The following is a 26,156-nucleotide window of genomic DNA, read 5'->3' as shown; positions in this document are numbered from 1 at the left end:
ATGTGATATGCTACTTCCTACATGACGAGTATGTCCAAGGAAAACATCGATAGAACATGCAGAGGCTTCTCCACACTAAACATACATATGAAGGTGTCGAACGGTGAGGCATACCAATCAAAAATATCTATTAGTGCCTCCATTGCTTCCTTCGACATGTCGTGGGGATCCTTTTCGAACATCATCTTGTAAATTGGGGTGACAAAATGATCGGACAGTCGTGTGATTACTCCTCTAAAGCTGCATTCAGACAACAACTTACAATATGTGGTCACAACAGTCTCCGCCGGTGACCATGCCCACTCTAAGCTCGGGAACTCCTTTGGGTACAGATTGCATCTAATATATAGGCAGACATGTAGATCTCTTCTTGCATACCTCCGAGTGACTGTCGATCCTTCGTTACTTGTTCCTTCAGCTGATGAGCCAACATGCCGGACTAGTTACATGGTTTACCCTCTTTGGTCAGTTGGTCTAGCGCGATCACCCAACTCTGTGGGAAGGTTTCCATGCTTTCTTGGCCACATAGTTGACAGGAAAATATGAGAAAGTATTGATACGCATTCCGCAATATCTTCGTCTTATATATCTGGTTGGGTGTCATCCTGAATCTAGCCGGCGCCTTTACCCAGTTCTTCAGAATGTCTCTAGAGTTGGCACTGCTGTTGGGTAAGCTGAAAGGAGTCTCCAACATAGTTGCGGGCTTTGACATATGATATATCTCATCATAATCCTGTGCTCAGAAGGTGGCAAGTTTTGTCCCACTGACACTGCTCAGAGTCATCGTCTCGGGATTAGTGTGCGAGACGATTCAACATATCATGTCTACACATGGGAACGCAGGGTATCTGCATGAAATCTGGTACAAGCATGACTTGTTAATGTTCACATACACCTCACGGTCTTCGAGGTCTTCCCCAAAAGTGCCTGCAAATGTTTCATTGACCTCTTTCCATTTTAGCTTGATGTCCTTGTCTAGAAACAACTTGGTATCTTCATAGATTGGTAAACATGAGGACACTTTCTCAACTGCTGCTCCAGTTGCACTTCTGTTAGTGTCCTTTTATCCTGCTCTCTTGGAGGCCATTGATTCGGTACTGCTAAGAGGCAGATGAACACCTGAAAGATCTCGAGACAAAGAAACATGTATGGCAAGAAATCTGTGAGCGAAAACCAAAGCAAATTCGAGGAATGACATAACACATACTTGGGGAGTCATAGGCAAGGATTACACAATTTCTTTTGGGAGGTTGGGTGACAGGCTACCAAAACTACGCAAAAGGAAGTCTGGGTTCTCTGGGGGGCAAGACTGGCTGTTGGATTTGCGCAATGCCCATTCCATGTTGATTGCTGACTACTCGGATTACGCAATGCACAATTCCAGCTAGCAATGACTGCAGACTCAGGGAATCCATTGCGCAAATTTTTGAACCAGTAGTCACTATCCTTTAGAAATGCGCAAAGAATTCCTGGAGGACAGTGCCTGGGCAAAAATATGAATTTCTGGAGAGGAAGACAAAGTCTTCCTTCTCCAGATTGCGCAATGTTGTCTGGGGAGGCAGAATCCAGACCAAGGCTGCCTAGATCTGCCGACAGGCAACTGAAAAGAAAATCTGAAAGTGAATGCATGGCGACACTAAGTGAAATCAGAAGTGATTGATCGTGCATGAAAACATCGAATGAAAGATTTTGTGAATAGATCAACATGCATGTGGGTGAAGCAAGTCGCCGAATCGACGACCGTTCGAGCAAAACAGTTTCATGCATGCAACAACAATGAGATAGCAACAAAAACTGAAACAGTGCTAGTAAAGTCTAGTATGCATGTAAAAAACATCAAGCGTTTAAAGAAATCATGCAAACAACACTCACACAAGCGAAAACACAAAAAGTGACAGAAATGCTGAAAAAGACAAGTTGAGACCACTTACCCGTGAATAGTTGAGCCAGATATGTTGAAGAGACCCGGATGAGCTGTGGGATGTCAGAGCTCCAATATCGATGTGAAAGAATGAGCTATGATGCATCAAATAAATAAGTTTCAGCTCATGACACGCATGCCACAAATCTAGGAGAAAGCGACACTTAGAGGAAAGTTTCTATAACTAACTTTGCATGTAACCTCCGGCTGCTAAAAATATCTCCATGAATCAAGGGATGTTTTTTTCACGTTTCCTTTTGCAATTCTGGGAAAAAGAAAGCCATGCATGCAAGTCAAGTTGCCTTGTTCTCGGGTGCAACTGGTCAACCCAACTTCTCATGCATGAGGTTGCTCAACTGTTGGGAGGAAATACGCATTTCTAGATGGGAGTTGGGTTGACTGCCTAGGATATTTGTGCAATTTATGGGCAGAGCAGCTGACTACTGCCCAGGATTGTGCAATTCCTGGGCTGAGCAGGCTTGCTGGGAAGGATTGCGTAGTTTTCTGGGTGAATCCTGACTGGCAGGATATCGCACTTCTTGAGCCCAACATGCTGCTAGACAGAATTGCGCAATTTCTAGAGGGAAGGTTGGTTTCCCTCCAGAAATGCGCAATTTCTTGGGGGATTTGATCAACATGCATCTCGACCAAGTCTGGATGAAAAGCCTGTGAGGGGAATGCATCAAGCTTTGATTGACATATTGTCTTTGTGCAAGAAAAACTTTGAAGCTTGTGTACTTGACAAAGCAAGAAAAGGTGTTGAGAAAAATTGGTAGGGAGGCTCCAAAACGAAGCTAAGGAAAAATTTTGGAGGGTGGTTGTAGCCTCTACAACACTTTGCGACACACTAGTAAAACTCCAACTCTCTGAATGGACCTTGTTCGTGAAAATAAAGTCTAACACTTCAGGAAGTATTGTTCAATTCTCAGTTCGTCTTGGTTTCACACTAGCTTGATTGTAAGATGTAGCATCTGACAGGCTCTTGGTTGATTGACACACATTCCAAGCCAAGGAAACATAGTTGTTTCGATTGGGTAGGTTATACAATGATAGCCAAAGTGTCATTCATCTTGCAAATAACTCAACATCTCATTCCAAAATTAAACATATACAACTCAAGTACCATTTCATACAGTCAATGTTAGAAGATGGACAGTTGAAATTGGAAAAGATACACACTAGCTAGAATCCTGCAAACATGTTAACAAAGTTTTAAACAAGGAGAAACCGAGGTCCTACCCAGTTTCAATTAGTCTTCAAGTATGACGATGAAGGTGAGAAACAACCAGGTCCAAAGTGGAAGCATTATCCAACAAATGAAGTAGCGATGGAGTTGCTATAATCAGTGTCTAAGTGGGAGATTGTTGGGTGTGGAGCCTGGTTATCTTCTTGAGTTAGAGGTTTCAGCTGCATTGGATCCCAGTTCCTATACAGGGTGGAAACATCGCCTGTATGATAGTTTCCAGGGGGGCAAAAAATACTTTTAAAGAGCCCCCCCGACAGGGGTTCGAGCGTAGCGCCCCCTAGGTGTTCGAGAGGATAAACTGAGATCCTGCTCAGTTTCAATTAGTCTCCAAGTATGATGATGAAGATGAGAAACAACCAAGTCCAATGTGGAAGCATTGTCCAACAAATGAAGTAGCGGTGGAGTTGCTATAATCAATCTCCAAGTGGGAGATTTTTGGGTGTGGAGTTTGATTATCTTCTTGATTTAGAGATTTTAGCTGCGTTAGACCCCAGTTCCTGAATGAGGTGGCAACACCACCCATATGATAGTTTCTAGGGGGTTGAAAAATACTTTTAAAGAGCCCCCCCGATAGGGGTTCGAGGGTAGTGCCCCCAAAGCTAAAAATAGAGAAAAAATTTGTATTGTAAAATATTATAATTTTGTAGTCAATCTGGGCCTTTCATTAGGTGGATGATCTGACAGTGGAAATTATGTTTAATTTAGGGTTTTTTTATCCCTAGAAGGAAACCCCTCAATTTATATAAGGGAATTGTACTGCAGTTGTGTATGATTATTTTGAGAGAGAGGAGGTTGTGTGAGAGCGAAGAGGAAATTACAATGAACCTACTGTAGGTTGTATCTCTTCATTTTGTTGGATAATATAAAATGAAGGACTAACTATTTCTCTGTGGAAGTAGCCCAAATTGGGTGAACCACATATATCTTTGTCTCTCTTCTTTTATGCATTTATGTATTTATGTTTCCACAGTATTTTATGTGTTCCATTCCTATGTAATATATAATTTTCCAACATTTTTTTGTCCACACATGCGAAGGGAAGAGAGGGATAAGACTAACGAAGTACATCAACATTTTGACTTTCTTTGACAATCGATGATTGTGGATTTTTCAGGTTGTTTGACCTACATTGACTGAAACTGCTACCGCTCTATTTGACAGTAGTTTGATTGAGGCAGTTGCAGGGGTCAAAATTTGGCTTGTTGACTGAAGTTGCAGAGGCTAAAATTTAGCCTATTTGACCATATTTGATTGACCTTTGAAAATTTTGATTGTCTTTATTGCACTTGAAAAATCAAAAGGAGCATTAATCATTCCAAAAGGCATGACCAATAACTCATAGTGCCTTCATGTGTTCTAAAATTTGTTTTGGAATTCCATCTTTTTTTTTCTAATATGGTGGTATCCTAATTTAAGATCAAAAATTCTAAAATAAGCTACTCCATGAGGCTCATCTAATAACTCATCAATGTTTTGGATAGATAATTTATCCTTAATGGTAGTTTTGTTAGATCTCTATAATCCGGACACATCCTCCAAGATTTATCTTTTTTTCTCACAATTATATTGGAGGTGAAAATGAACTCATACTAGATTGAATATCAACTAAATATAGCATGTCTTGAATCATTTGCAGAATCTCCCCATTTTGTTGATGATAATATCTATAAGGAATTTTATTAGAAAGATTAATTCCAAGTATTAATTTTATTTGATATTCATGATTTCTAGAAAGGGATAAACCTTTAGGAATTTCTTGGAAGACCATATCATATTTTTCCAAGGTGTGTTTTAATTCCCTGAAATATTTTCATCTACCTTCTTAACTACCATAGATAAAATTTAACCACAACTCTATTGATTTTTAGGATCTTTTCCATTCTATGATAGCTAATGAATTGAGAAGGTCCATATTTTAAGCCTTTGATTTCATATTGAATTCCTTCTAATTCAAATCTTATGAGTAATTCTTTATAGTTTTAGAGATTGTACCAAATGTTCTCAACCATTGAATCCCTATAACAACATCTATACCACCAAGAGGAATGTTATACGTTGGGATTTCCAAATGGTATTTTCCTATACTTAGTTTAATGTTTTGGGATTTTCCCATACTTAGTTTAATGTTTTCAAATTTTCCCACACAATCAATTCTCCGACCATTAGCAACCCAAACTTATAAATTTGTTACTGGATATATAAAACAACTAAGGCACCTTGCTAATATTTCATTAACAAAGTCATGAGTACTATTTGAGTCAATAGGCACTATGAACTTTTGCTTCTTAATGAAACATACAATCTTCAAGGTTTGAGGTGCTGACAAACTTGATAATGGATGAACACATATTTCGCACTTGTATGAATCAATTTTGTTCACAACTTTAGCTTCTATTTCCTACTTTTAAATTGACAATTTCTTCCTTATTTCTTTGTGTAGATGCCTTTATTTTCTCTTCATCATTATTTTCCAAGGTGAACAATGTTATTTCTTAAACATTTATTCTTTTTTGACTAATTGTTCTTATAACTAAAGCATAGTCCTTTTGCTCATGTTTCCCGCTTTTCCTTTTGTGATATCCAAGTAGGTTTAGGTAAGGTTGTCCTATGAACCACAAAATGATCTTTGATCTTAAATATCTTCCAATGGTAGACTTATGTGTAGCCTTATTCTTGGCTTGAATAAGACAAGAAAATTGCATAACTTCCATGATATTTTTAGGATGTTTTAGGAAAAAATCATGTTAATGCCTTCTTTTAATCCACCTATGTAAGTTTCCAACAAATGTTCATGACTTACGTTATCCACCCTTGTGACCAATACCTGAAATTCTAAATTATAATGTTCATAATCACCTAACTACTTGATTCTTTTGTATGATTAAAGTGGTATTGCTCTCAAACATTCCCATAGTCTGCTTCTAACTTTGTTGTAAATATACACTAAGTATAATGATAAGCATGGGGATTCTTTTTAACTACTCATTGATACCATTGATAGGGTTTTATATCAAAGTTTAAAGTTTCAATGCGAATACTTTGTTTATCATCCATAATAATATACAATTAAAAATAATTATGTATTTGATTTACCTAGGTTAAGACCTCCATTCCATCAAACTTCTTCAATTCAATCTTGGGAAAGTTCACTCCCTTTGGAAACTATCCATATGTAACTCTATTATTGGAGTTAAATCCCCCTAAAATTTATTTTTTCTCAAAAAATATTCAACCTAAGCACAACCTTTATCTTCACGAGCCCCCTCAGTCACATTATCAATTTTAAGTAACTTCCATATGGGGATTGTATGATCATTTTTAGAGCATTCAAATTGTTATTTTAATCTTTCTTTTGTTGCAATTTCTAGACTTTTCATCCATATTTATTTCCATTTGTTCCTAACCTTTGTCCAACTTATCATTCAATTTGTTGATTTGATTGCCTAATTTGGATAATTGGTTTTGTAACTGTTGATCTTCTTCATGAGTAATGGAGGATTTTTCTCGAGGTTTAATTGGTGAAGCTATTTTGAGAACTTTCTTTGAAATCGTGGGAAAATTTATTAGTTCCTAAGGACAAGGGAGTTTGAGGTACTATAGCTCTCTGATATAAGTGCATGGTCAATCAATAGTATTCAGACCAATATCTTAGGGCACAAACTATGGAGGTTCGATCATGCCCATATCCAAGGCTTCCCGACAACCCAACTACTAGAGAGTTCCCCCCCCTCCAAAGTGATTTTGTTGGTGCACTATAGGAACAAGAAGGTTGAATAGCTTATCTGGTTTTAGGTATACCTAGGGCACTTCCTATACACGTAAAGGTATGTGGAAGTTATATTTTGTATATTGGTATTGTTTGATGTGTTACTACTCAGAGAAGTATCAAGAGGGGTTATAGGGGTTTCTAACAAGGTGAAACTATGTGCAGTTCCTACATATATTGTTCTTTACCAAAGTTTTATCCACAAGATGATAAATCATTATGTTATTTAAAGACACCAAAACATATCTCTAATTAAGAAAAAAAAAAAAAAAATTCTAACCTTAGAAAAAGCTCTCAAAATCAACCAAACTTCCATAGGGTATATTTCATAAATTATAATGAGCCAAAATCTGAAAAAAAATTCCACATGTAATTTGCGATCTCTCCTCAAGATTATGAAACTATTAGAGTCTAAAACTCTGACAAATTTTTATATTTAAAATTTTAGGATGGCTCTTTTAAAATTGATTTTAGGATTTCTCACGAACTCTATCATCCATAGACTATCTATGAAATTGCAATGAACCCAAATTTAAGTGTTTTTTCCCACATGTAATATGTTATTTCTCCTTGGTCTAAGAAATTTCATTGTTTGAAACCTCCTAGAAAAGAATTTATGATAAAAATAACAATATCACTTATTTGAGGATAATTTTAGGATTAGTCACAAACCCTAACTTCCATAGGCTATATCTCTAAAATTGTAGTAAAAAGAAACTTGAAATTTTTACCACATCTACTTCTATGTTTCATATCAGTCTCCTGAAAATTTTGTTGTCTACAACTTCTAAAAAATAAAAATAGAACAATTTATAAGTGGAAATAAAATTATGACTTGTTTGAGAAAAATTTCAGGATTAGCCACAAAACCTAACTTACATAAGATAAATTTATAAAATGATAGTGGAAAGAGCTTGAAATTTTGACCACATGTAATTTTCAATTGCACCTTAGTCTCCTCCAAGTTTTGATATGTGAAAAATTATGGAAGAAAATTTATAGTGAAAATTTCCATGTTTCTTGCTTGAGGAGAAAACAGATTGCAAGCTCTTGATATCAAATGATATAATCCAAGAACCTTGAAAATGATAAAAAATCAAAGAATATCATCCACTTTGAGGGGAAAATATCCCTTTACAATTAATCCAATGTATAATAAAATATATTGATCCAGGTGGATATTGGTGACCACCCACCTATTCCACCTAGACCTCCAATTGGTTTCATCCATTTCCTTGTTTATTGCATCATTTACTATTTTTGGCAGTTTTTCGGGTCTTGAACTTTCGGAGGAATTTTGACCCCCTAAATGATGTTTTCTTTAGGACTGTAGTAAACCTGTTGGTGTAGGCAGGGGCTTGCTACAAATGTTGTAGTAATCAGAGATATTTCCAACAAGGTATCATATGCGCCAAATAGAGATAATATGACCAAGTTACGACCCCATTAAGTTGGTTGCCCAAATAACCCCAATGGGGCCCACAAACTCTTGGCGTTTGATCTCTTGGGGTTAGGGTTTTGGTTGTTTATGGTTTTACCTTGTTGTTCAATAATAAATAAGCCCTTGAGCCTCATTGTAACATAGTTTAGAGGCATGTAGCCGCCACATCTCTTTTCAGAGATAACCTACCATCGCTCGGGCTAGTTTTATTTCCATTCTGTTTGTAAGCATTTGATATTAATGAAATGAAGTGTTATTTTTGCTCCATATATGTATTTATGGTTATATCTGTAATTTCTTGTGCTCTTGTTTAAGTTCAAATCAGCAGTATCAGAGCGATCTTCTCTTTCTTTGTTTTTCTTTGCATGTCCCCAATGAGGTCGGGATATAAGGAGTTAGGGATCGAACTGGTCAAACCTTTGCAAGACTAGCCTCACAAATCCCGACAACCTCCCATGGAGGAAAATAAGAAAGACAGGGGGCAGGAGATCATTTCAAAATCTTGCTCGAAGAAGCCCTCGAGTGACATTGGAATGCAATGATGGACAACTTTGTCCAGATTCTTCAGCGGCTACCCAAAGGTGACACATCGCCTTTCAACAACTACTCTGTAAGCGCCACACCCTTTAAGGTACAAGTTAATTTTAACATCCCCATATTTGAAGGCTAGATATATGCAAACGCCGTAGATAAATGGTTAAATCTGCTAGAAGGATATTTTTCTGTTCATGATTTTTCCAGCCGGGAAAAGATTACTTTTACACTTCTCAAAGCCGCCCCCATGTCAAGGACTAGTGGGAAACCTACTGTGAGAAGAAGGATGAGAGTACACCCTCACTATTTTCAACCGCACCCACTTGGAATTCATTCTGGGTTTCCAAAAAGGAGAAGTACTACCATGTCGGGAGCTATGAGGATAAATACATAAAGTGGACCACGCTACGATAGGGAAGGGACCAAGATGTGCCATACTTTACCAATGCTTTTCATACCCTTCGCACAAAGTTGGGTATCAAAGATTATGAGCGACATATGGTACTCAAGTACTACGACTTCCTACACAGGTACATCCATGACAAAATGGAGTTCCTAGACATCTCCTCACTCGGCACGATGTACTGATACACTTTCAATATTGAGAAAAATTTTAAGCAGAAGAAGCGAGACTTTGGATTTGTGAATCCAAAGCAAGGGAAAGGTGCCCCCAAACCATAGAGAAAAGGAAAAATCCAAGGCGGGGCGACCCAGGACAACCCGCTGAAGCTGCAAGAAAAGAAAAACATCTCGAAGACAAAGAAGGACATGGGAAAATGGTGTGAGTTCCATAAGAGCTCCACTCAAAACATGAGTGAGTGTTGGTCCAAGCAGTCACTAGTGGCCGAGTTGAAGGCTTCTGAATCAGATTCATGTTTCGACTCTAAGTCAGAACCTGACAAGGGGAATGACAAAGGAAAGTAGATTATTGGTGTGGAGCCCAGTGCCACTGTGGCCACAACCAATATCCAGAAGAATGAGCCTGAAGACCTAGAGGAGGGGGAACACCTCTTCCACTCACAGATGTGGGTGAAGGGTTCTCTACGGTAGTTCATTGTCGACAATGAGAGCCGAAAGAACCTCATTTCGGTAGAGTTCATGAAGTTGTTGGGCCTAGTGACTACAACACATCTATAGTTGTACACCGAGTGGCTTCACTAAGGATAAGATCTCCGCGTCAATCAACAGTGCCACCTTCCCTACAACATCAAGCCCCTCACAAATGAGGTATTGTGTGATGTTTCCCCTCTTGAAGTTTGTAATGTATTATTAGGACAACCATACTTGTGGAAGAAACATGTTGTATATGATTCTAGACCTCACCCTGTGATTATTACTTTGGGAAATAATTTGTACAGCATACCAGAGGTAACCCCGCCTACCACTATCTCTTTGATCACTGCAAAGCAATGCAATAAGATCATTTCACAGACTAGGAAATTGGCTTTCCTTATGATTTGCCCTCAGGGCAAGAAGAAGATTGTGGTCACGGTTCCTAGACAGGGCTCCTCCTAAGAAGATGGACAAGGTCATGGAGAAGTACAAAGACATTTTCTCCTCACTTACAGGGGTGCCTATGCATTATCAAGTCAAGCACTCCATTGATCTGACCCCGAGCGCATTGCTACCCAATGGACCAATCTATCGATGATCTGTTACAGAGAACAATGAGATTAAGAGGCAGATTCAGGAGTTGTTGCGGAAAGGGCACATCAGGCCAAGCTCATCACCCTGTGGGAGCTTGATTGTGCTGGTATAGAAGAAGGATGGGACCTGGAGACTTTGTATTGAATATCAGGAATCTAACAAGATCACTGTATGGAATAGGTACCCAATCCCACATATTGATGACCTTTTGGACCATTTCAAGGGGGCCAAATATTTCAGCAAGATTGATTTGAAGTTCGGTTATCACTAGGTGCCTATCGAACCCTCCGATGTGTGGAAGACTGCCTTCAAATCCAAGGAGAGCCTTTTCAAATGGTTGGTCATACCTTTCGGGTTGATGAATTCCCCTGCAACCTTCATGAGATTGATGGATGACATCTTGCAACCCTTCACCAATGCATCCGTGGTGGTGTATTTATATGACAATCTTCAGCCAAAGTTGGGAAGAGAACCTCCACCATATTCAACAGGTCCTCCAAAACATGCGACAATAAAATTTTTGTGCCAATTCGGAGAAATGAACTTTTAGCATGACCCAGGTTCAATATCTAGGGTACATCATTGATGAGAAGGGTGTGCATGCAGACCCAACCAAGATACATGTCATTTGGGATTGACTAGCCCCAACCACTTTAACAAAGCTTCGCAACTTTCTAGGTCTTTCCAATTTCTACCACAGGTTCATGTTGGGGTTCTCTCATATCACTTGGCCTTTAAGTCAAGTCACCAAGGGTGGAGCGAAAGCAAAGTTATTTTGGTCCAAAACCCAACAAAAGGTGTTTTCTGAGTTAAAGCATCGCCTCTTCTTTGCACCAGTGCTAACATTACCAGGCCTGCAATAACCATTTGAGATTTAGACATATGCCTCTAACTATGTTATTGGTGCAGTTCTTACTCAGCAGGGGCATCTTGTGGCTTACCACAGTGAGACAATTTCAGACAGTCTAAAAGTATCCCACCTATGACAAAAAAATGTATTCCATTGTACGTGCCTGTTTTAATGGAAGTGTTACATTCTGGTGAAGGAAACGATCATCCACACAGACCACCGACCCCTGCAACTCATATAGACATAGGGGAAGTTGCAGAACGATCACCATTAGAAATAGTCCACATACCTGCAACAATTCCATTTGAACATTAAGTACAAGAAGGAAAACACCAATAATGTTGCAGACTACCTCAACCGACCACTAGTCCTGGCACTGATCACTATGCTCGACTGACTTCGGGGTGGCTGCATCTTTATAAGAGCAACCCAGAATTCAGTAGCACATACCAAACACTCAGGGAAGGTAAGCAAGTTCCAAATTTTCACCTCTAGGATGCATTGTTATGCCACCTGGAACACATCTGTGTTCCTTCAAGAGAGTGTGCCAAGATGATTTTGGAGGTGCACTAGAGTCGGTTCGTTGGACATTTTAGAGTAGAGAAGATAGTGGACATATTGTAGAATTATTTTAATTAGCTCAACCTTCATCAGGATGTTGGGAAGTACATTCTATCCTGCACTGCCTGCGTCATTGCCAAATCAACCATCACTAAGAAAGGCCTATATACTCCTCTGCCTACTCCTAGTTGACCTTGGGAATCGATCTCCATGGATTACATATTGGGTCTTCCTTCTACTAAGCACAACAACAACTGTGTTTTTGTGGTCGTCGACAAATTCTCTAAGATGGCCATTATGGTGGCCTATAATAAGAATACCACAACATAGGCCACTGCTAAGCTCTTCTTTGAGAAAGTGTGGGTACACTTTGGTATCCCACAGTCCATTGTCTCAGATCGGGACAACATATTCCGAAGTACATTTTGGTCAAGTCTCTGGTTGATGCTAGATACCAAACTTATTATGTCCATGACATTCCACCCCTAAATTGATGGCCAAACAACAAGATGATCGTACACATTCTGTGTATGTGCAACCAAAAGCATCCACGCACATGGGATGAAATCCTCCCCTATGTCCATAACAACTACAATAGAGCTCTCCATAGCTCAACAAGCCACAACCCCTTTCAGGTAGGGTTGGGATTTCATCCATTATGTCCCATCGATGTGGCCATACCATTTGCAACCACTTAGGCAAATTTGGCTCACATCCAGTTTGAAGTTGACAGGGCTAACAACTTCATTGAGCACATTCAACACATCTTCCAGAAGTTCCATGATATATTGGACAAAGCCAATGCTAAGTATAAGCAGTGCCATCATCAACATCGGGTGTCGCACAAGTTCTAGGTGGGCGGCAAAGTTTGGCTACATTTGAATAAGGAGCGCCTCGCTGGACCTTGCTACAAGCTTAGCTCATTCCAATATGGGCCATACACCATCACCAAGGCTATAGGGGACAATGCCTTCAAGCTCAACATTCCACCCTTCCTTGGTATGCACCCAGTGTTCAATGTAGACTGCCTTCGACTATACTTTGCACCATTGTTGGACACATCCGACATTGCAGAACAACTCAAACCAACATAGATAAACCCATACTGCATGGAATAGGCCACAACTGATTAGACCATGGACATGCATATCAAGAACACTCGCCAATAGAGGATCTAGCTATATCGAGTTGTGAAAGAAGGCCAACTCCTCCACTAGGGCAAGTGATTCACCAGGGACTAGGTTCAACAAAAATTTCCTCACCTTATGGAGGCTCTGCACGCGATGGGGACCATTGCTTCCTAATTAGGGAGGTCTAATCCAAGTGGTTATTGGTAGCCACCCACCTATTCCACCTAGACCTCCAGTTGGTTTCAGCTGTTTCCTTGTTGACTGCAACATTTACTATTTTTAGCATTTTTTTTAAGTCTTGAACTTTCAGAGCAATTTTGACACCCTAAATGATGTTTTTTTAGGTTTGCAATAGTTTTCCACAAATCTAGTAGTACTCGGAGAGATATTTCCAACAATGTTAAAATTGGCAACTAGGGCCAAACTCCATATGGGTCAGCTTATTTATGGCAACTGATATTTTTATTGGATCCCTCTCATCAAGAGGTGCAGGATTGATCTAAAGATCATCCGATTCCGATAAGTATTTATGGAGATATGAATTTATTATGATTATGAAATTATTATCAAGCCAACCAGCAACCTGAGTAGGCTCAGAAGCCCAATAGTCATGTCTATTCATCATCTACGTTTTTAGTATAAATATAGAGGACTTGAAATCATTTGGAACACACACCTCTTCATGTGTAGTCTCCTCCTCTCCACGTCTGGGTTTTTGGTGAAGGAGAGAGACACCAAAGAGTGATACGCTGGTCTTCAAGTGATGCCCTAATTCCAGTCATGGAGACATCAAGACGTAGATGAAGAAAGAGGCTCCCGCCACATGAAGCTCTAAAACACCATGATGAACTATAGCCTTATGCATCCCTAAACGTAGGTACCTATACGCTGTCTAAACAGTCCTAATAAAGGGTAACCGCAGTCAATAGAGGCTGTAATGTTCTCGGATCTAGTAGCGTAGATCAGAGCATAGAAGACTCCTTTTACACAGTTCTTGAAGTCATTTATATGCAGGGCATAAAGATTAATACACAGGTCATGAAGATCTATCCGCCACCTAGCCGCAGTAAGGGAAGGAATTTATATGCTGTAATGGAACCTCTGTACATACGCAGATATACATACGCACAACATGAAGACACTTATCACGCAGTCATGAAGAACTCACTCACTCTCTTGAAGACTGTTATATGCAAGGCATAGACCTTACACGCAGTTCATGGAGACACATAGTCATGGTCATAGAATGATAAACCTATGATCGTATCACAGTCTTCTAGACGCAGATTGACCAAGGCCGTAATTCATGGAGGTATATATGCAGCAATCTAGCCGCAGTCACCTAGCTACAGTCTTTATGATGCTTAACCGATGTCAATAGAGGAGGCCTGTTTGATACAAGGGCTATTAAGCTACAACCAGGTTGTGTGTAGGTCGCAGGCCATACCACTACAATAAGGGATAGCGTGGGAAGTTTTGAAGTCTTGTTGTGCCTTAATCTTCAGCGTAACAACACCAAGAAAGGTTTCTGAGATTAAGGGTTGTTCGGATGACTGTTTGAGGACTACTACAGCAGTCTGAGGTGCCCTAACCAATCACCTTCACAACAGCTAGGACAACAAGCTTATTGGAGCATGGACGCCATCATGATGAATGAGATCATGAGCATGGGCAACATAATGATCATGGGCAGTATGTTAGAAGAGATCATGGGCAACATGATAGATGAGATCATGGGCAACATGATGCATGGGCAGCATGATGTATGAGATCATGGATAGCATGATGTATGGGCAGCATAGTGATCATGAGTAGCATGATGATGCATGATGCAGCATGATGGTGCTACAAGGTAAGGTGCAGCAAATGGACGAGATGTAGCACTATGAAAAGTGAATGAGTCACCTTAGAGAATCAATTGAAGCAATATGTCTTCAATTGATCTCTATAGATATCAAAAGTCAAAGCGTTGACTTCTATTGTAAATGTATTATCTCTCTCTATTTCTCTATTGAACATAGAAGAACATAAAAGAAGAATTGATCAAAGGTTTCGCCACATTGTGGGGTTTGTCCCTAGCTAGCACCACATCTTGTGTCCTCTTGTCTTGGCTTGTCTTCTGCGATTTATATTTATGTTCTATCTGCAGTTTACTTTATGTTGATATGATTGCTAATATGGAAAAGAAATTGAAATAAATTGCTCTAGCATAGAACATACCTAAAATTAACATCGTTTCAGAGCTATGGTGAAGACAATGCTTAAGCAAGAGTGAAAGAGTAATCACCAAAGACAGTTGGGACAAGGACAAAAGGATCCATGGGCTCCTCATCCCTCTTCAAATTCACCGAGGGTGAAGTGGAAGAAGAGAATATTATCAGAATGGCGCAGCAGAATTTTCTGATGGCCTTCGTTAAGATCACTTCATTGGGAAGTATGGATCTAAGGGTGGGAGAAAAGGAAGATGCCTTGGTTGCAATAAGTTCGGCCGTCATACAAAGGAGTGTCTGAATGATAGAGACACATCTCTTGATGAAGATAAAAATCATTCCAGGGGCATCTTCAATGATCAAAGGAATGACTGGTAATGCAGGTCATCAAGGAAATGATCGACTCTTCAAAGAAAGCAAGGAACCCCAGAATATCTTTTATGTACCTAATCGCAAGAAAAACTTGCTTTCCATCTCAAACATGGAAGTCAAAGGTTTCAGGGTGGCACTCATCAAAGGTTTTTGTCCTCTGGACACCTTCCTCATCGAGAAATACCCATCTTGGCCCTTGGAATAATTTAATTCGGTCAAGGAAAAGAAATGTTTTTGATGTGAAACCCACATGTGCACAAAAGTTCAAGTTGACCTGGAAGAGGAAATTCGACCACCTTGACCACATATAAATATACATAACTTGATATCATTTGGAGGCATCTCATCACACATCACATCATTCATTCATTGGTTCATACACTTTTGAAATTGCAGGGCTGAGCTACAAAAAGTCCGAAAGTAGAGAGCTACCGAAAGTTGTCTTTTTGTGATCTTCCAACTACAAAAAGTCTATGATCTGCGAGCTACTGAAAGTTGTCATTTTGCAGCTATCAAAAGTTGTCTTTCTGTGATTTGCGAGCTACATAAAGTTTTTTTTCTCTGAATTTGTTGACTTTTGCAGATTGGAATCTTTGACTAGATTTGAATTTGGGGCTCATCTATTGAATATTAGTTGGTTGATCTCTTGGATAGTCGAAGAATTGAATTTGACTCATTTTGTTGATGAATTGATTCATTGTACTCTCCGTTGAACATTTTATGACAATATAATATGAAGAAGAATTTGAGAGGGTTTTCCCCCCTGTGGGGTTTTTCCCTGGTCTTTGACCAAATTTGGTGTCTCTTGTTATTGCTATTGATTATCTCTTACTATTCATTGCATTTAATATTTTATCTACAATTACTACTAATCATTGGAAGATTAAATTGTTTTGAAAATATTGCTAATTAAAGTTAAAAATTGGGCTAAAGTGGTTGTAACAACATAGAACAATGGAAATTTAATAGAAGACAGAGACATCCCACATCTAGCCGAGTCAGACTTTCCTCACCTTTCAAGTAAGAAACAAGGCACTTCTGAGCCCATGGAGGTTGATGAGGGAGATCCTAGCTCGCAAAAAGCCATGATAGGCAAAGCCCTAAGAGACAAGAATGATGAAGACGATGAGGAGACAAAGTCACAAGCCTTGATATTATATAACTGTCAACTGGCTACTCCTTGAAAACATGGATTCACTATGGAGACCCTGCTCTCTTCCATGCCAGGATGAAAGGCAATGGAGTTAGGAGAAGTGTCCAAGCATGGACATGTGTCAATAGTAGAACAATTCATGGAAATACCTAAACAAGCCTCTAAAGAGAGGAAGAGAGGCATCAAAATAGCGAAGAACCAACCAATTCCTCCCATGTAGCTTAAGAGTGCATTGGATTATGAAAAGGGCATTTTCAAGCTGGTTGTGTTGCAATCTAAAGTGGAGAGGGTGATGCCCATGTCAGACTACTAGGTGCATCAAATTTCTTGCACATAGATAATATTCTGCATGCTAATCTCATGGACTTGACTTGTAAGTGACCCACATGGTGCATAGATAGATGCATCAGACAGATGATACAACTAGAAAGTTGCATGATCTCTACACCAAGGAAAACAACCAATAGAAGTATGAGAGGATGGTCTGCAAGACCAAGAAGATGAGGATTAAAGCCTTAGAGGACAAGGTCACGCACTTGGCCACTTACCCTAGGGATTTTAAGAAATATAAGGAAGTAATGTAGGAGAAAAACAGGGTTATAGCCTCAATGAAGAAACAACTCAAGATCTCAGATGCACATCCTGTGAAAATGGTTGAACTAGCAATCGTAGAAAAAAAAGTCAATATCTGAAAGTTAAGCTACATGAGGCACTCACAATGAACAAAGAGTATAAGGACCGAATTGTGCTACTGGATGCACGAGTCCAAGGGTCGAAAGAGAAGACAAATGAGACTATGTAGTCTCAATAGACCCCAGATGCGTTGATTAGGCAGGTGGAATCCATGACAATGTTAGAGGATGCGAAGAAGCTACAAGCTCTACTTTCAAGTCAAGAACAAGAACTGAAAGCAAAAAAAGAACAACATGAGGGGACATAGATAGAAATGTATTGAGCCTAATAGTATGGTCAAAACTTTGATTCTAAATTGGAAGTATTAAGGAGAAAACATCCCAACAAATCCTCTTTCAAGTCAGCTAAAAGGATCATTTAGGATAAAATCATGAAGTTAGTAGACAAACATTGGGGTCACCTATAGTTGGTCTAGGAAAGATAGAAGTTGTCAGGGTGGCCCGCAAGGAAATGAATGCACTTTAGGACATTATTGGAGAAACCCCGACTAAGGTCAGAGTGACCATAAATTTTCTTAACTGTATATCTAGGGAAGAGGTCACAAAGGCAAATCTCAATAGATCCCATTTGTTAGCCAAGGATAACCAATTGAAAAGGAAACAAAAGTTGATAACACTGGTAGAAACGAAAGCAAAAAAAATTGCCAATGAAGTACATGATTTTAAAGATTGATGTGAAGACTTGTATAAGAGAAAGTTCCCACCTTTTTTCAATGGGCATGTAGATTTGTATTCCAGAGAATCCCTTATGAAAAGCTTGAATGATATTAAGGAAGATCAAAGAGGATTTGGGGAGGAAAATTGCACATTACAGAAGAAGGATATCGTCAATTTATATCAGGACTATTTTGAACTTTTATTCATGCCAAAGATCATATTTAAATTACAAGGGAAGGTAGACTACGAACCAGTCACAACCTTGGAAGGGACAATTTTGGATGCATAGTTGTGTGATGTTTCCCTGGGAATGGAATGGAAAGGAATGTTAGACCTACACAAGTTAGCCATTCAGAGTGGATATGCACCAATGTCACAGGTGGCATCGACAAAGGAAGGTTCTAGTTCAGGACCTCCACCACAACAACAGGCATGATCTGGACCATTAGCATTAGCATCAACACGACCAACACCGTCGACAACCCAACCAAGGTAGCGCCCAGTTCAGTCAGCACCCCAACAAGAGAGAGAAGCTCAACGCACAGCCAATAGAGAGATAGACAAGCCACTACAACCAAATCAAGAGGGACCGACCCTACAACTTGTTAGGGTCCTATGATTCATAGGATTAAATGATGATTGCATATTTTTTTTCAGTATATCAAATTATAAATAATATTGCATGTTGCAAATGATTTCCAAAAAAATATAAATAAAAATAAACAATGAGTATATAAAATGAATAAAAGAATAATAAATAAAAAAAGATGAAAAGAACCCCATGAAAAGAAAAAAGAGTGAAAGTGATGCAAATTCAAATGCCACTAGAAGAAAAATAGTTTTGTTTTGAAAAATAAATTAGGGATTGTGTGTAGCTTGTTTTAAATGCCACAATCACATACCTTTGTTTGAATCATACAATATAATCATGGTCAAACACATTTGAATTTCTGTTGTGAGAATAGACAATAATTTAACCAAACTGTTTAAACTTGGTTAAAAGTAGGTAGATAGGTGAAGAAATTGATCCAATTGTTTAAGTTGGATCAATAATTTAAGATGTACGTTAAAACTTAGATTAGAATAAAATCTCTCCTTCAAATGAAAATAATAAGGGTTTGCACATTTGAATGCACCCTTAGTTGGTAGAAGATACTCCTTGATTCCAAAAGTTAGATAAGAAAGTATTTAAATGGTATTATGAATGTTTTAAAGCCATATAAGTTTTGGCCTAAGTTTAGCACTTATAAAACAAAAGGCACAAAAACAATACGTTTTGTCTTGTAGCGGATAAATGGCGGGCTCGATTCATTCTATGTGTCAAACCACGATTGTGATTGACAGTCTATAATGCCTTTAATCCCCCCTGCCCTTCATACCTTTATCAGCAGAGGAGGGTCCGAAAAGGTGGTTTCCTCCCCCTGACCCCACCTAACGTGTCATTCCCACATTCTTTCGCACCCCCCTCTCAATACTACATACTGCCCTCACCCCCCCTTTGAAAACAACCTAATCCGCTCCTTCCTACCAATGGCTCCCTATGCCTACACCACTAATCCCTCCCCGACACTCGTCTGACCGTTTCCGCTACATGTTATACATTAAATTCCCCACTAAATTACCGTTTAAACCCACCAACGGCCCCGCACATTCAACTGACTATTTCGTAAGCATAAAACAACTCATTATCCATTCCTATTACACCTTTGCTCAATCTGATCCTATGAACATTCTTTTTCTTATTCTCGATTTTCGTTCATACAGAAAATTGCCCAGACCCTGAGCAAGAAACCAAGATGTCATAGCACTAGTTTCCTATCATCGTCAACCTCTAGTTACAAGCTTTCCCGGGTAAATTGCATAACTCATCAACCTTTCTAAATTCCTTCAAATTCCCAATATGGCTCCCAAGAGAAAAACCAATGTCAATACTGAAAATATTATGGTTCCCCCATCAATTGACCTTGATCACATCCCCCTAGCGGACACAGATTATAAAATCTCAGAGCCGAAGTGTGAATTCGATTTATTCGAATTACACAACTGGCTCAAAGACATCTTCCTTGACCAGAGTGACGAAATTGGCCTCTCGGAATCTAATTTACCCCTCTACATGTTTCCCCGAACCCATCACTTCCTTGAATTTGTCCCCAAATCCCAAGCTTTCTACCAACCAGACCAGAGAGCCATTGTGGCCCACCATGGTGAAATTCTATTCACAATCAACTCTTAGTCAATTAATCAAATATTGCAGATCCCTCAAAATGATTCCACTATTCCTTTCTCAGTGGAAGCCCTGAATGAACTATATCAGAAATTGACCTTTTCTCAGAGATACAAGATTTTTGAAATCTTCCTACCTGAAGATGCCTAACTCCCAAAAAAGAATCCACCTTATCCCTCCATTTTTCCAGACAAAGTCAAACAAATCATTTCTATACTCTCATGTTTACTAGGGTATTATTTAGATGAATGGGTAGATGAACCTATTTTAGGTTTTTTGTCCATTTTCTCCACTGAAGAAAAACCCTCAGTAATTTTCAATTTTAGCCAGTTCCTTGCTGACAACATTCATGAAAAATTCCTTAAGCTTCCAACTGAAGGAATGTTCATATATGCCTCTATTATTGTGTATATGTTTTTATTTTTTCAAGCATACAAATTCCCATTTACTGTACAAAAGCTAAATGAATAGGGAGAGCCACACTCAATCATCTTTTGGACTTCCATACCAAGAAGAAATTAAGAAGAATACAACTTCAAAAACTTTATTGATCAATTTAAGCATCCAACGACATGTTTTTTGAGCAGTGAGAGAGTACTGAGGGTTAGTGCAAAGATTAAGAAGGTTTTATAATGTTGGGGCAAAGTGATTTCTTGTCATTTAATTTGTCAACTCGGGGGTTTCGTAAACTTGTGAAGCGTGCGTGCACTGTATGTGCTAGAAATTGTCTTTCAGTTTAGATCAATCTAACTACAAAATAACGAAAACCAATTCATCTAATCTATGAAATCAAATAATGAAAATGAAATTCAACTAACCTGTGAAATCAAGTAACGAAAAGAAAGAAAAAAATTCAAAAGAAAATATAGCACATGCAATCGCACTTGCATGAATTGAAATTTTAATCTAAGAAAGCATTTCAAAGCATGTAAGAAAAAAACAACTAATGTAACTTAGTTACTCTAGCATTCAATTATGAAGTGTTACCTTCTTGAGATGACGTGTAAGCAACTATCTATACTTTAAATTCTAATGTCTTAAAAAAGCAAATAAAGTGTGCAGAAAATAACTCAGTAATTGCATGTATTAAATATTCAACAATTCAATCTTGAAATATGATTAAATCAATTTCTTAGAATGATCTTTAGGAATATCAGTTAATGCAATTAAATGAGAATATTATAAGCAAATGTAAAAGCATAAAAAAAGTAAAGCTCAATGATTGCATAGTTGACCATTCAATCACTCAATTTGAAGTCACCTTCTTGGCCTGATCTTTTATTCAATTATACAATGAATTGATAGTTTGATCTAAGAAAGTAAATAATAAAACATGAAAAGAAACTAAATAACTATGAGCTCTTTCCTCAAACTTAATCCAATTGGAAAATAAATAAATATTTCCTATTGAAATGTTTTTAGAAAAGCAAAAATTACATAGACATTCTAAAACTAATACTAAGAAAGCAAATGAACATTAATCTATAAAAGCACTTAAATCTCACACATTTTAGGTAGTTGATCTAAAAGTGTGAGAGATGGTAAATCAAGATACTCCATGTGTAAGTAAAACCAAGTCAAAATGAAAGAACATTCATGATTAAGGTGCCACAATCTAATTTTGTATTCAAAGCTTGAGCATAACTCCAATTTTACACATAAACATGATAGGAGAAAACTTCCCCTATTTATACAAAAACATGAGAAGCTATCTCATTAATGAGAGTCTATTAATTTTTCCCTATATTTATAGAGTTACAATCAAAATAGAAAATGATAAGACACATGTCTTCTTAGAGTTTCAATACAAATAGGAAATGAAACACATATCTTCATGATCCCATGATCTTCTCCATTCAAATTCGAATTTGGCCTTAGGACGCCACATAAAGGTTTTTTAGAAACTTCCTTATGACCTACACATGTCAACAATCTCATCCGACTTGTTAGGTATAAGCATATGCACATTATTTTCTAATTTTTAACCATAAATTCACTTAAAAATGCTAAAAATTAATAAATTTTGGAAAAACATAAATGTGACCCAATAATGATAATGGTAACGTAAATGTAACGAAATGAAGGTAAATGTAATCAAATAGAGGTGGAGTGAAAGTGACAATATGGAAATATAAGTGAAAATGTAATGGAAGTGAATGACAATTTCAAGGCCCAACATACCCCCTAACTGAAGCTATTGCATGTTCTCATGCTCTATTACATTAATTCTTTTTTATCCTTGAGCTTTCGCTTAACTTTGCATGATATCATTTGATAACTTCAAACTTCTACAAAGTCTTTTAGTTGAATTGCAACATGGTTGGTTCTTGTGTTACAACCATATTTTGTTGTTGCATTCAATTTTGATCTTTGAACTTTGCATAATGATAATTTGATTATTGTTGCAAAGTATATCTTTATTGGATTGCATCATGGGTGGTTCTTGTGTGACAACCATGATTGTGTTTGTATCCAATTATCTTTTGAAGTACTTTTGAAAATCCATTGTATGCTCATAATAATAATGTAATAGTTAGTATCTTTTTGAAAGTGTGTGGGCTTCTGAATGTGATGTGAACATGGAAAAATATGAATATGAATGTATTACCTCCCCAACTAATGGTATTGACAATTTTATGAAATGAGAAAAATGAGAGTCTTTTTCCAAAAATTATCATTCTATCTTTTCAAGGAATTCTATGGTAAAAAGTTAGAAAATGACATACCTTAACTTACCCTTTTAAAATGGATGAGCTGAATGTGTGGTGGCTGCAAAATTCTGATCATAATCTTCTTCAAGTGGCTGGACAAGTCATGGAGAAAAGAGTCAAAATGACTTTTTATTCCTTTAATCAAAACTTGTTGAATCTACTATGGAATGGTATTGATTCTGTTGCTGCCATCTGATTCCGCAGTTGTTATTTGATTCTGCAGCGGTTAGCTTATTCCACAGTTGCATGTCTTCTACATTTGCTCCAAAACACTGAAAATGACAGTCTTCATGTCTTCAAAACTCATTAGCACAATTCCTGCTATGTGAATAGATGTTCTGATTTCGAACATAGTAGGAAATTGTTGACTTAGTGGCCATTAATGGATGCCACTAGTCAACACAAGAACTCTCACCATTGATGACAATGAGAGTCAAGATGCCCAAACACATCTTGCTAGGTACGAATAATTTTGTTGTTGTCGAGTACCTAGAAGATCTGATGAACAAGGGACATTAATGTATTCCCATTGTTCATCGACATGAGGACTTGCCATTAAGGCATGCAAGCCTCAAGGTGTTTTTTTGCAAGGATTTTAGACTCAAAGGACTATGGACTCAATAATTTGCATTGAAGCAGGGTTTATTTGCGAAATGAAAAGGACAGGAAAGGAAAAATGAAAATGGAAGATGACAATGGGCAATAAGCATGTAGGTGAGCTTCTTGCTTTTATTTGTGGGTTATAAGTTAGTGAAAGCAAGGAAGGAAAAATGATTGTGAAAGAAAATAAACAGTGAATGAAAATGAGATAAAGGTTTTATTGACTGAAAAAGAAGGAATGAAATAGTGAGACTGGCATCTGAAAGCTCTCAAGTGTTGCATCTAATCTGACATCATATGCTCATGCTTTTGATGTTTCATCTTTGATGTTGTTTTGATCATGTTGTTTTGAAATAAATATGGTCTTTGTGAAAGACATTGTTTGGTTATGGTAATCTATTCTTCCTCATGGAACTTGTAAGAAAAACTAGTACTTCTTTTGCAATGGAATGTAAGATTATCAAAAGAGAGAGGTGATCAATCTTCTCTATTAATGACATTTACACAAAAAAAAAACTGAGAATTGGTACTAATAAAACAAATTCACGAAATAAAACCAAATAATTTTTTTTATTTTTTTTGTATCGAAACTAGTGCCTCATGTTACCTGTTGTGTCTTGTCAGCAATTTATTCATTCTTTTTATGTTCAAACTCAGATGATAACTTTCTCATTATGTAGATCTCGTTGATATCTTTCCAATGATGTTTGAATCATTGAAATTTGATGTCGTATGAGAAAGTTAGGTCGATTTGAAATTTGGTTGAAACAGTGAAAATTGTCATGAGGTTTTTCAGCTACAGAATTGCGCCCTTCCTGCATCTAGAAAATCTTGTCAATCTTCTTTGACTGAGCCATGGCATAAGATTTTCCTTTTGTAATGCCTTCGTCTTTTGTACCTGCAAGACTCAAAGAAACATGATCATTCTTGTATAAAAACATGTTTAACAAAAAGCTATTAACCCAATAAAACCCAATCAACATAAGCAAGGGTTACGAAACCACTAGCAAAGGCAAAGGCTATGTGCATCTGCGCGCTGGAAATCTGGTTAGATAATTTATCCTGCAAGAACCTTCCAAGGGATACATCAAAACTTCCATAGTACTTGATACAAGAGAACTGGTTCCTCTCACATACCGTCCCCTTCAAAATACAACGTCGAGATAATGAAACCAGGATACTTGGATGATCAAAACAGGAAGGCGTTATTGTTGCTTTAGAGAATCCCTGTTCTTTCTTATGTTCAAATGTGTATTGAGGCTGTAATGAAATAGAATCGGCCTTCTTATCAGTTATTCCTTCATTCTTTAACTGCATGAGGTATCAAATAGTGAATATCACTGAATTGTTATTCGATCTCTTGAAATCCCTTCTCATTCTCTCTCATGGTGGCTCCTTCAACAGAGGAAATTAACAAGGCCAACGCATAGTGGATGACTTGGCACAAGCGATTGGGGCACCCAAACTCAAAGCGTTTTCTCCAACTATTTCAAGCTGGAATTTAGCCAGGGAAATTGGATCTGGGCGGATATTTCTCCTGAAGATCAGAGAAATCAGATCATGGCCGCAACTGTGCATTAAATCCGAAAATCCATTTTTCTCACGCAATCTAGAAAATAAGGCTCTAAAGAACCTTGAAATTCTCCTAAACGATTGCGAAATCCAGAAAATCTCTCACGGGTTACCTAATTGCCCCTGTTCCGGAGAAAACCCATGTCTCAGTCTTTTCTAATTTGCCTCAGTTTACCCAGAAAATTCGTTTTAAAATTGGGTGTCAAGACAGTTACACTTTCTGGCAATTACATTTTCTGCAAAAATCAATTTCGGATTTGTCAAATGATTATGCCTCCAGTTTCATTGTAGTTTCTGAGCAAATTTTTCGTCTCCCTTGGTTTTCCTCTCTACTTCTTCAATTGCAGCTTCTTCCTTATTCTACACTCTTCTATCTAAGAACGTTGTTGATGATCTCTTTGATCTGCAGAGAGATGATTATCACGAGCTTTTGCTCAGTTCAATCCAGCCTATGTGCATGCACATTAATGCCTTTATAGAGCCAGTAAAGACACTTGATGTTCAGACTTCAACACTCGTTGAATATGGAATATATTTTGGAACAGTAAAGATGTAAGCCTTATGAAACTCGGCAACACAAGATCCATTTCAATTAGAACCTGTGAAGTAATAAGAACAATCACACGTGCTAAGGCAAATGCAATAGAATTCAAGCTAAGTGTTTGTGTTTCATACTGGAGAAACAACCTTCACAGCAAAGCCTGTAAGTAGTATACACTGAGGAACATGAAGATCAGTGATCATTTTGAATAATTCAGTTGATTTTATCCCAACATATTTTCATCACAATTGCAAAAGTGTTAGGAACAAATTTACAAGTTGATGCAAATTTGAAGGCCAAAGCCCGACTAGCACACAAAACAAGGCCA

General features: G+C 37.9%; 1 protein-coding gene across 2 annotated transcripts in view; it reads right to left on the bottom strand.

Moving 5' to 3' along the window:
* Positions 1-22,121: 22,121 nt before the first annotated feature.
* LOC149222965 (uncharacterized) overlaps positions 22,122-26,156 on the bottom strand; it is a 380,581-nt gene continuing 376,546 nt past the window's right edge. Inside the window, exon 12 of one of the 2 annotated variants that reach the window (XM_089385694.1) lies at positions 22,122-22,320. In XM_089385694.1, the coding sequence (XP_089241820.1) occupies positions 22,314-22,320 (7 nt within the window). In that variant the 3' untranslated portion in view covers positions 22,122-22,313. The remainder of the gene's footprint in view (positions 22,321-26,156) is intronic. The other variant, XM_089385687.1, reaches the window with a different exon arrangement.

The sequence above is a fragment of the Pinus tabuliformis genome, chromosome Q (genome assembly GCF_031772625.1).
Source record: "Pinus tabuliformis cultivar Carrire ecotype Pingquan chromosome Q, CPIR1, whole genome shotgun sequence".
Taxonomy (NCBI): Eukaryota; Viridiplantae; Streptophyta; class Pinopsida; order Pinales; family Pinaceae; genus Pinus; species Pinus tabuliformis.
This window is presented reverse-complemented; position numbering and strand designations above follow the sequence as displayed.